At 33.8% G+C, this 13,268-nt stretch overlaps 1 protein-coding gene across 4 annotated transcripts in view; it reads right to left on the reverse strand.

The window, feature by feature from the left end:
* Nucleotides 1-13,268, reverse strand: part of DACH1 (dachshund family transcription factor 1) — a 486,728-nt gene that overhangs the window by 119,474 nt on the left and 353,986 nt on the right. For 2 of the 4 annotated variants that reach the window (XM_020992455.2, XM_078147697.1), the window contains 2 exons: nucleotides 11,384-11,519; nucleotides 7,255-7,392 (listed from right to left, as the gene is read on the reverse strand). In XM_020992455.2, the coding sequence (XP_020848114.1) occupies nucleotides 7,255-7,392; nucleotides 11,384-11,519 (274 nt within the window). The remainder of the gene's footprint in view (nucleotides 1-7,254; nucleotides 7,393-11,383; nucleotides 11,520-13,268) is intronic. The other 2 variants (XM_020992456.2, XM_020992457.2) reach the window with 1 other exon arrangement.

Here is a 13,268-nt window from a genome sequence, read left to right on the forward strand (position 1 = left end):
TATATATATGTTTCTAATAGGTTCATATCTGGAGTAGTTGGTATAAATCTTTTAATGATTTTAAGTTGGTCTTTCCATGCTCCTAGACAACACAACTCTCTGGACCTCACAAAATATTAGGATTTAGAGATTCTATGTCTATAGCCTGAAGCTATAGACATCTAGGCCTACATGAAGCCTTGCCTTATAGTCCAAATTTTAGTGTCCTCCTTCCCTAAACTATTTGTATTTCTTTTTTTTATTATTTATATAACTACATATGCACATATTGTCTCACACATTAGAACGTAAGCTCCTTCGGAGTGAAACTATCTATCTATTCATCCATCTAACTGTTTACTTATTTACTTATCTATCCATTCATTTACTTTTTTATCTGTTTTTTGATCTCCAGTACCTGACACATAGAACTTAAAAGCTTACTGATTGATTGACATTCCATGGTACCAGTGATAAGGAAATCCTTTAGACAACTTGGAAGCATGTCTGGGATCTGAGAACTTCTGTTTGAGAACTACTGTTCCAATCACTTAATTAAAATCATGATGGCTTAAAAACAAGTCCAAAGAAGAAAAATGAAAAAGGGACTATTTGGAAGAGGAAATTTGCATGAATTTTAAGCAATTTCTGTTTGTAATACTCTTAGAAATAGAATTTATTGGAGATGAAAGCCTTTCAGATAGCTGACACCTCCTTGGACCATGGGTGTATAGGATAGATAGATAGATAGATAGATAGATAGATAGATAGATAGATAGATAGATAGATAGATGATAGATAGATAGATAGATAGATAGATAGATAGATAGATAGATAGATGATAGATTACCATTAGGAATATACTTCCCAATTTACAATGTCGAAAGGCAACTTTTAAATACAAAATCATAGAATGGATATCTGGGGAATAAATAATTGAACAGAGACAAAATGAGTCTAAATAAATAAAACCATAGATAGGCACCTCCAAATGATTCCCATCCGAAGTCACATTCCTAAACTTGTTATATATGCAGAGGTATCAAACACAAGGCCATAGGCTATACAAAACTTCCAAGTGTGGTATGAACCAGATTAAAATGTAACTGAGAAATATTTAACAAAATAATTAAAAATGCATTAAGACAAAGACAACATTACATTTCAAAACCAAATCAGACTGCAGCCTGCAGAGATCATTATGGAAAGTTTAGTGGCACCCATTTCTACTTGAGCTGATACCACTGTGCTAATTGAGTAGCTATTATTGTTCAGTCATTTTTAGTCATGTCTGACTCTTCATGACCCCATTTGGAGTTTTCTTAACAAAGATACTGCAGTGTTTTGCCATTTCCTTCTCTAGCTCATTTTAGAGATGAGAAACTGAGGCAGACAGGATTAAGTGATTTGCCTAGGGTCACACAGCTTGTAAGTGAATAAGGCCAGATTTGAACTCAGGAAGTTGAATCTTTCTGACTTCAGGACCACTGCTCTGTCCATTGTACCACACAACAGCTACAAGGAAAAATAATTCCTTTCTTCCACATAAAACCTTGCAGATTCCCCCCCCCCAGTGGTGGCAGACATAGGCTATTGGAAACAAAATCAATAAATCAATAAGCATTTTTCAACAAGCACCTACTATGTACTGAGCACAGTGTGACATAAATACAAAAAATGAAATAATCCCTATTCTCAAGGATCTCATACCCAGTACAATTCAAGCAAACAGCAGTCATCAATGAATAATTGTGAGTAGTCTTAGGATCATAGATGAAGAACTAGAAGAGACTTCAGACTCCATCTAATACAACCCTCTTTCTTTTATGAAATTGAGGCTTTGGAGGAGTAAGTGATTTGCACAAGACTGAAAAGGACAAATAGAGATTATGAAGCCCCCAAATAACACAAGTTACTGATTATTAGTGTCATTCACCTTATAAAGAGGTAACTGAGTGGAACAACGGATAACTACTGGATTTCTAGTCAGGAAAAAAGCTCAAATCCCCCATCAAACATTTACTAGCTGGATGACCATGAGCAAGTAATTAACCTTTGTCAACCTCAATTTCTTTATCCATAGAATGGGGACAATAACATCACCTACCTCTCAAAGTCGTTGGAAAGATCAAATGAGGTAACTTAATTAAATACTTTGTAAACTTATTTAAATATTCTTCTTCTTGTTATTGTAAATATGGTTTCACTAACTAGGATAAAACATTTATGTTTGGTTTTATTCATTTGTTAGATAAAGAAAATCAATGAATAACTTTCAAGTATAATAATAAGTTGGCTTAGGAAGGAAAAATGGAATGCAAGCTGAGGAAAAAAAAATTCAGAACCTGTTTAACACAAATGGAATGCAAGCTGAGGAAAAAAAATTCAGAACCTGTTTAACACAAACAAAGAAAAGCTGAACAAGAAATCAGGTATGAGTCTGCAAAAGTATAAACCAACTTCAAAGACAGTGTAGGGGCTGAATATAGAAAGGATGCCTCAAGAAACATAAAGGATAGAATTTATTCAGAAATAAATCATCTCCTAAGAGTGCATGCCTATAATTCCTGATAGTAGGGCAGATGCAGCTAGCAAAAAACGTCAAGACCCTCAAGAAGAGAACCTAAAGGAGGGGCAAACTGGCTCAAGTTGGAAATGGAGCAAGTCAAAGGCCCTGTGCTGGTCAGTAGTGGGACCAGGCCTGTGAAGGGCCCCTGAACTTGCAGGTGAAGTCAGACAGGAGGCCTACTCTTCAAAATAAATGACTGATAACAAAACAAAACAAACTTTAGTTACATGAGTGTATTTCGAGTGTTAAATGAAGTTGATCATCTTAAATTCATTCTTCTTTCTCTCAGGTCAGATTACAATATTGTATGGTGGCTACTTCTTCATACATTAACTCTTTTTTCACACTTATATTTCTATTACACTTTAATTAAATTCTCCGTAAGCTCAAAACGCTGGAGAGGCATTTTTTTTCCCTTAAATATGAGGGAGACTCTAAGTTTCATTCAACAGTTCATATTTTAGAATTCTGATGGCTGAAATTAAAATTTTTCAAAAGATGTATTTGAATATGTTTCAGAACAAAATCAAGTGAATATATAAAATTAGGAAAAAATAAAGCTTAAAATTTTCAGATGGTTAAGATTTGTACAATACTGACTCAGTGAATGCACATGACCTTCCAAATTTTTTTTAGGCATCCATGTTTTCTCAAGAATTATTGCATTTTGAATGATTTCAGATAGCAAGCTGACAAATGCAAGTTCAATCCCAGAATGGCACACATATACAAGTAATTTCTATACACATGTCTGTGATTGAAGTCATTTGTTTTCATGCAAATATATTTAGTAAGAAAGCTACTAGAGTGATATAAAGACATATGATAAATGGCATAAACGATAATGATTTGAAAAAAATTTTAGTGTACTTTAGGTACATTATGAATATGTACCATTAATACAGTGAGCCAAAATATAGAAAGTACAAAGAGTTGGGGGAAAGAAGGAGAAGAAAGAACACTGACCTGAAGAATTGCTTTGCTGAGACTGAAATCTTTAATAATCTTAATTTCATAGTCATTTTATTTCTTAAAAACTACCAGATTATCAACTCCTCAAAAGCAGGAGTCGTATCCTTTACCTTTGCATATTCTTCTTTCCTTATGATGTGGTGTGTACACAGTATTCACAGAATAAATTCCTTATGGATTTAAGGATGGAAGGAATCTTCGAGGCCCAACCCTACATTTTACAGTTGTGGAAACTGAGGCCCAGAGAGGTTAATTGACTTGCCCAAAATCAATGCAGGCAACAAATGGCAAATACAAGTCCTGTGACTCCAAATTGAAAGTCGCAAGCTAGTTTGGATTTCTTATGACCATAGAATAGATACTACTAGAAAAAAAGTGTATCATCCCCCTACTATATTAAAATAATAAGCCATCATATAACCTTGCCTGCGTGTCCTTCATAAATAGTTCAGAACTATGTTCAGTTTGATTCAGTAGACTAATGGGAAGAGCCCACAGAACTATTTGAGTTTTATGGAGAGCAATATTGGCAATTCAGCAAAACTACATAAATACTTGAATGCCAAAATCATTTAAAAAATGTTCTGATTGTTTCTTTTAGTAAGAGGATAAGCTGAGGGCTATCTAAATGACAGGCAGCATGATTTGATCAAAGTAAAGGAATACCTTAGATCTCTGCTGATGACAGAATTGATGAGTTGGACTAAACTTTATCTTTTTCTACTTTTCCCCTCAGTTTTAATTAGTCTTAAATTTGGCCTGTCAAAAGTATCTTTTCCATCACTGTTTGATGCCAACTTTTCAGATAGAACTGCTCCCAAGGAAGAAATGGGATAAGTTGAGAGTATGTGGGGATAGTAAGAAAAGATCAAAAAACAATTAGTGTCTGATGAATGCACAGTTGACATTACTAAGCACCCCAAAAAATGATACCATCTTACATAAATATTCTATCTGACTTACTTCCAACAATTCTGAGGGGTTTTTTTTGTCCTAAATTAGTAACTTGTTTACTTTCTAGTGTAAAGGAATATACCTCCACTGATTAGTTGAGGTTAAAGAACAATGGATCACTTAATTTACACTCTTGGGAGAGCTAGACACCTCCTGGTTAGGTCTCATCAGTGCTTGGGAGCAGGCTTAATGCAACCCAGAGCAGCTGTTCTCACCATATCTTTTGATTTGCACTAAATAAATTCTTAGGTAAGTTTCTTAAGCACAAATTGTGTGTGTGTGTGTGTGTGTGTGTGTGTGTGTGTGTGTGTTCCTCTTACAGACAGAATTTAACTATTTTAAACTTATTACCAGAATCTTGCAACTCGTAATTTCTTAAGATATTTAATAAAACATATATTCTAGCATTTTAGATATCTTTTTCTCAAGGACCTAATTGTAGATAATAAGATTTTCCATGCCTTTTTATTACAGTTATATTCTTTGTGGTCTTTGTTATATCCCTCTTCTATGATTTTTTCCATGCTCAGAAGCTCACATGAGCATCTTGCCAAATCAGAACAGCCTGTGCCATGTACAAATCTATTTCCCATCATTTTATACATTATTACTAAAAACTGACCTCTTCCGTGCAGCTTTCAGTGATTATGCAAAGTTTAATCCCAATACAACAGTAAATCCAAATTCCATCAACCTGCCACCCCTAACTATAACTTTATGAGTTTGTGAATATGGATTCACATAGTGGGTATATTATATCATCTGTTAGAAAATAGAACACAGAAATTTAGATTTAAAGGATCAAGTAGCCAGATCCCACATTGTCTTTCCATTTTAGGTTGTGTTATTAAATGTTTGATTCTGTTTTTTTTTTCCATTACCTCCATGAATTCAGAAAATGATAATCTATTTTCTTTTGTCTTATTTGATTCAGAAGAGGAAAGAACTGATTTCTTTTTTAAAAAAAATATGTTGTTATATAGCTATACATTATGGAGTATTATGCCCTGAAGAATTAAAACTGAATACCACTCACATGGCAGTTGGACAGCTAGGTGGTGCAATAGATAGTGTGCTGAGCCAGAAATCAAGAAGACTCAACTTCCTAAGTTCAAGTCTGGCCTCAGACACTCACTAGCTGAGCAACCATGGGCAAGTCACTTAACCCTATTTGCCTCAGGTTCCTCACATGTAAAATGATCTGGAGAAGGAAATGGCAAACCATTCCAGTATCTCTGCCAAGAAAACCCCAAATGGCATCACAAAGAGTCAGACACAACTGAAAATGACTCAAAAGTAACAGATGGCAATGGGGAACTACATAGTGGGCTTTATGCAGGCAAAGAACAAAGAAGGCCTAGAGTAAAATACAGCATCATATATGACTCAAAAATAATGTGAGCTGGTCAAGTGGCCAGAAGGAGGCAGTTGATGGGTAAGCGGTTCCCCGCCCATGCTTGTGGTGCTGAGAGAAAGAAGGAAATGTGCTTATTGGATTGAAACTCCTATGGAGAAATTCTGGCAACACATTGTCAAGGGCCACATAAGACTAAGTAGGCATAGGAGGGTTCTCATCTACACCATTAGAGGGAACATCTATGTCAAGATCAAAGATCTATTTTCATATTTGAATATTCCTTCTCTAAAACTGTTTTCCAAAGAATTGATTTATTCAAAATCCTTCACAACTGGTGCTCATTCTCGAACCATTGCCAAAAACTTTCTGTGTATTTAAGCTATTTTTAAAGAATTGAGCAATTTATTTTTGACACCAACAATAGATAATTTTATTTTAAAAATATCTGCTTAATAATACCAAGTGAAAATGTAAAGCTTGCCAAAGGTGTTTGCTTCTGCCACAGAAGATGTGTAGTGCAGAATCCAGATGGAAACAGTGTGGGCCTCATAGAACATGAAAATCTCTAGATGGGAGGTTTTTACACTGAGAAAAAGATGTTTGGAAAACTATTTCAATTTCAATGTAATTAACTTCCTTTGCAATGATATGTATTCTATTTAATTAATAAAAAAAATTTAAGAACACGTCCATTAGCTTCACTTGACAAAGGGGTCTGTGATACACAAAAAAGGTTATGTATTTCTGCTGTAGATGATCCTGTTTGATGAAAAAATTGTGCTGATTTTATTGAGCTCTGGAACAACATTGTAGACCATCTCAAATAAGATCTGGAAGCACACAAAAGTTCGATTTAACTAACCTTATAAGAAAAAAAAGGCAGGGGAGTGAGAATGGAATGAATAATTAATGATTAAGTTTAAAAATTGGTTAAGTAATCCATACACTAAAGATGAATAAAGAATGAGTTTCTGAATAGAAAGAAGGGAGAATACCAGATCATATTTCGAAAATTACCATTATGTTGAATGACTCCAAGCTTCTCTCTGAAACAAAAGCCCATAATTTTATATTTCCAAGAATTCTATATGGCTTGGTATTATAAAAGAGAATGAAAATGCCTGCCTTCAGAGAAGTCATAACCTTTTAAGAAAAATAATACATTTATATAAATAGTTACAACAAAAATAAAATATTATAAATTCGTGAGAGTTATGAAAAGTAACATGAAATTTTTGAGGAGAGAGATATTACTTCAGAAAGGGACCACATAGAGAAGGTAGACCCCAAACTGTCCTATCATTGGAAGATAATTATCTTTTACCACTAAGCTACCAATTTTCTCTTATGTTATTTACTGAAAACAGCATCATGAACTGAACTTTTGTGGCTGAGGATTATGGAAGCAGAATATTAATATTACCTTTTTCAATGTGTATCCTTTTGGATTCATGGCCAAGATCATGGCCAGCCAGATCCCCCTCTTTTGGACCAGGTAACACATTTGGTGACAAGCCCATCAACATCTGGTTCATGGATAGCCCATTCTGATGGACAGCTGCTGGTAGAAAACAAAACACATATACACATACACACAGTGATACTATTAATAACACACAGTGTTCCATTTACATTAATTAAATTTTCTTTATATGAAAGACAAACCCTATCTTCTTACTATAACTTAGGTATTTTTAATATTCTAGTCTATTTTGAATACCTTTATACTTTTCCAAACGAGGTATTCAAGTTCCACTTTTCATTAACATCCCATTAACTCTAGGGTGTTATTTAATATTTTAGAGTACTATTTAGCACATTGAGTTGGCAACTTAATGCACAGTACATTTTTTTTGAAAAACTAAATGCATTCTTCAAAGATGTTTAATGAACTGATGAAAACCTTTTGTTTGATAAGAAATCTTATTTTTCAAAAATGATTTATACATAAAAATGTTCATACCACAAAGAATAAGTAGTCATTAAATACTTGTTGAATGAAAAAACAAATATTCTTTCATCATATAAACAGCATAAGGTACCCTGATCTATTAGATAATGAATCAGGTGACCTAAATATCCATCTAATTTAAATTATCCCATCAATGAAGATACTTAACAAACTGTCAATCCTGAAGACTTCATGGAATGGTTCTACCATTTTTTGGTTATTCGTGATATATTAATCTGTTTCCTTCAAATATTATAATAATTTTTCTTGGTAAATTAATATTTTAGTTTACTCTTTACTTAGATGTCCTTACTACATAAGTGATAAATGAAAAATGAAATAAAACCATTCTTATTTCTTATAAGAAAACGTATCTATCCCTTTAGAATAACTCTATAATTTTAAGAAACTTCCATTTTCATGGAATAGATTGGGATCAAGTTCATTCTATACAGAAATGTCACTGGAAAACATGGAAATAGGGAATTTCTGCTGTTTTATTGAAATAAAAATATTGCTTTTCAATTATTGTGGTAAATAAAACACAATAGTCTCTTTTACCTTTTTAAGAATTAGGGTAGATGAAAACCTCCCCACAGATTACATGAAGACTTAAAAATTCAAATCTACTATACATTCCTTTCTTTGGCATTACTATTAAAATGACATGATGTAAAAAATGGCATGTTTTGCTCTTCAGGATTTGATAAAAATCTTATCCCTATAGGGACACTTGAAAGGCAATCTTATAGTCACCAGAGGTATTTCAGCACCAGCTGCTACCAGTAGCAGCATCATGAGATCACAAAACTGGAGCTGAAAAAATAGAATCTGTCAAGTCCAATACTGTCATTTTACAGATGAGAAAGCCGAGGTCTGGAGAGGTTAAGAAACTTACTCTTGATCACACAGTTACTGCTCAATGTGAGATTTGGAAATGGAAGTTTGAAAAACTACATAATACAAGTAACTTCTGAATTTCAAGAAAGTAAAAGTAGATTTGCATTTGTCTATAATTTTAAAATTAACAATCCAGCTATAACTTTTCCCACCATAATTAAAAATAAATTCGAAAAGCTTCCATTGTAGATGTTGAATTGTATACTATTTAACTTTAGAGACAAACATATGTAACTTTCATCTTTAAAAATGCGTTTGTTTTTGTTCAGTCATTTCAGTCATGTCCAGTTCTATGTGGCCCCATTTGTGGTTTTATTGGCAAAGATAATGGAATGTTTTGCCATTTCCTTCTCCAGCTCATTTTACGAATGAGGAAACTGAGACAAACTGGGTTAAGTGACTTGCCCAGCAGCCAGTAAGTGTCTGAGGCCAAATTTGAACTCAGGTCTTCCTGACTCCAGGCCCAGTGCTCTATTCACCATGCTACCTAGATGCTCTCAAAAATGCATGTGTATATATATATATATATATATATATATATATATATATATATATATATATATATATATATATATATATATATATATATATATATATATATATATATATATACATACACATATATATAATATATAAAATATGACAATAATACATTATAAAATATATACATATATACACACGTGTGTGGATAGATATGTATGTATCTACATATTTACATAGATTGTATGGGTAGTATATATGCACACTATATATTGTATATATTGTATATCATGTTTATTGATATACAATGTAGATACAAGCTTACCTATTCATATGTGTATCAGCAGGGGTGTGATGGTAAATATTTAACAACCAGCTTCCACTCCCCCCCAAAAAAAACTTTTAACTGTAATCTGCATATTGATATTTTCTCTTATCATTTTCTTAAGTTTAGAAATCAATAAAACAATAAATTAAACTCCAATTTGTAGTGTTTACTGATTCCCAAAATGTAAATGCTCACACTGAAAATTTAAGATGGCACTAACTGGCTCTAGGATACCTTGGGGTGTATGTGTGTGTGTGTGTGTGTGTGTGTGTGTGTGTGTGTGTGTGTGTACGGTAATTTAATTGAGATGACTTCATATGATCATTTCTTGTTTGTTGAGAAATCATCTTTTTCATTAGAAAACATTTCTCTTAAGAAAACATTTTCTCTTAAGAAAAACAATTTATGAAAATAATTGTGATAGTAGAAAGAGCTATCAATTTGGAGTCATGGAATCTGAGTTTGAATCCTGACTCCCCTGTGTATGACTTAGGACAAATCATTTAAACTTTTCTATACCTCAGTTTCTTAATCTATAAAATGAGGAGGTTGGATGAAATGAACCCCTAAGTTTCCTTTCCAGTTCAAAATCCATGATCCTTCAAGTCTGTATGCAACTAAAAATGATATGCTCTAAGTCTAAATAGAGTGTATTTCCTAGTGTCTATGGCCTCTTTGCTATGGTCCATTTGCTTAAGCAGGAAAAAAAAATCAGTGAAATTAGTCAGGGATAAAGTGTAGAGATAAGTCAGTGCTCCTTGATGGAGAAAAACACTCACTGTTTGGTTAACATTTTCACTTTTCAACTCCTTTGTTCTGCTCTTACATCTTGGGAGATATTTTTGGGACACTGCACGAATTGTGCCATTTGCCTATCACAGGTCTGGTTTTCTGGAGGCTGGCATGGCCAAACATCAGTATAGCTCAGGACTGATTCCATATTATAGAATTAAGGTAATATTTTATTTTACTTATTTTTACTTTTTACTTTTTTTCCTTTTTAAATTTTTATTTATTCTTAGTTTTCAACACTCACCTCCACAAGATTTTGAGTTCCAAATTTCTCCCAATCTCACCCCTCCCTCCACCCCAAGATGGCATGTATTCTGAATACCCCTTCCTCTAATCTGCCCTCCTTTCTATCTCTCCTCCCCTTCTCTTATCCCTTTCCCCTTCTATTTTCCTACAGAGTAGGATAGATTTCTATACCCCATTTCCTGTATTTCTTATTTCCCAGTAGCATGTGAAAACAATTTCTTCAACATGTGTTTTTAAAACTTTGGGTTCCAATAAGGTAATATTTTAAAATGCGGCTCTACCTTGATAGAACGAATCATTGAAACCCATAGCTAATTTTAACTATAGTTAATAAATTCCTAACTCTTTAACATAACAAATAGTCTTTCAAGACTAACAAAAAGTAAAATTCATCATTTTGAATTCTATTCTTTCCATTTTGCAAGTCTTTCCCTCTTTTGGAGAATTTAATGAAGAATTTGAAGTGGCCAAAAAGATTGGCTGCAGGCTAGCTGAGGAAACAAAATAATGGGATGTACTATGCCCAACTTGGACAGTGAGATACTGAATAACTGAGAGCTGCATTCACTTCAAAACCTAATCTAGAAGGTTACTTTCCATCTCAAGCTCTGTTTCATAGCTCAAAGCTTTATGTATGTTATTACAGAGTGGGAGTTTATATCAAAAACTGTTAATGTAGCATCATACCTTAGGATATTGCAAACTGGGAAACATAATGTTGAGAGATGGCTCTTGCTACAGAGCTTCAGAACATGATACATCTGAGATATATTTGGAATGAGGGCATTTTGATTAGAAAAGCCACCTGAACCTAATAAAGTTTAAAATGGTGACAAGAAAAAGTAGGTGACCTACGGATTCTATCAGAAGAACTCTCGGTCCGTGCAGGGGAGCTAGATACGCTGCTGCTTCGGTGAGATGATGGATGACTGCCAGGTCTTCGACCCTCTTCAAGAGAGGGGGCAGGGGAAGGACTGTCTGGAACACGTTCCTATACCCCCACAGGAAGAAAAAAATAATAATATGTTAAATACAATGGCTCTCTTGTCTATTGAAGGCTGCTTTTTTTCCTAATGCAGTAGAAACATAATATTAAGGCAAAGAAAAGGATTATTTTCATTTACATTGAGCTGCATTAAAAACATCCCCACTTATCTTGAGCTTTTCTCAGGATAGAAACAATGAACCCACAAAAGCCACACAAAGGAGGGAGAACAGAGAAGAATAGTCAGATAACATGCATCCGGAAAAGTTGCATAGGTATACACTACCATGGCAATGGCAAAAGTTAGATAATAGTCTAAATTCCCTATTTGGAGAAAATGGGGCCCAAATAAGAGGACCAAAAATATCTAAATTGTGAGCCATTAGGCCACAATGAATGAATATAGCAAAGTGGACTTCAGTATGAAAGAATTATCCTTTTTTAAAGAAGTCTATGAATGGAGCTATTATAGTCTGCTGTGTCAATGAGTATCTGAGGACTATTTAACGCATAGATTATTAATGTGATAGACCAAAATAATGCCAGAAGAGTTGTTAACATTTATTCCATCACTGCTCTGCTATCCAAGCATTAGAGAGCCACATTTTTAGTAACCTGCAAAGCCTACATCCAGTTCTAGATCTGTGAACCTCTATAAGCAGCTTCAAGTGCAGGTCTTTATTGTGGTTGTTTGTTTTTCCAGCATGGGGCTTGGAGTTAGGAGAATTAGACATAAACTCAAGCTTTTTTCCTTAATAGTATCAAAAAACAACAAGCATTTCTCATGTGGCTAATGTAGGCACACTGAACACTGTTAGGTGCTTCATATAACATATATATTATATATGCATATATAATATATACACAATATATGTATGTAATATAAATCATGCATATATAATATAACAATATGTAATATAATATACATATATAATCCATATAACACATATATATATATATATATATGTATATGTGTATATATGTATGTATGTATATATTCCCCACCCTCTAAGAGCATTCTAATGTTATGGTAATTTACAATAGAGTTTATCTAGTACCTCTCCAAGCCTGAGTTTCCTCACTACAAAATGTGGATAATAACTGTATTGCCTACCTCACATGGTGATAAAGAAAAGTGTCTTATAAATGCTACAGCTTAGAATCATAGGCTCTTAGAGATGGAAAAGACCTTAAGAGTTATCTGGCTAAAGGGGCATTTGATTCTCTTCTCTTTGCTCAAAGACCTCCAAAGACAGGCTACAACTGCTGCCTGAAGCACAACGTTCTACTTTTAGATTTCTCTAATGACTAAAAGTATCTCCTACATTTGATCCTAAATCTGCCTTTCTGAAACTTCTACTCAGTGCTGCTTGTCTTGATCTCTGTGTGAAAAAATGAACAAACAAACCTGAATCCCTTTTCTATTTGATATCCTTTCACATAATAAAGAAAACAACCACATCCATCCACTTTATCCTTCCCTCTTGCCCAAACTAAAAAGCCTTAGGCCCTTCAGTTGATGTTTATGTGACATTAGAGGCAATGTGCTACAACTGAAAAGATACTAGAATTGAAGTCAAGAAACCTTGCTTAGTCGCATTGTGTGATAACTGACTTTAATAGTCTTAGCTCTTCTCAGCAATGCAAGGATCTAAGACAACTCCAAAAGACTCATGATAGAAAATGCTATCCACATCCAGAGAAAGAACTGAGGAGTCTAGATACAGACAGAAACATACTATTTGCTTTTTTTTT

This window comes from Phascolarctos cinereus, unplaced genomic scaffold (genome assembly GCF_003287225.1).
Source record: "Phascolarctos cinereus isolate Bilbo 61053 unplaced genomic scaffold, phaCin_HiC Scaffold_7;HRSCAF=346, whole genome shotgun sequence".
NCBI classification, from domain to species: Eukaryota; Metazoa; Chordata; class Mammalia; order Diprotodontia; family Phascolarctidae; genus Phascolarctos; species Phascolarctos cinereus.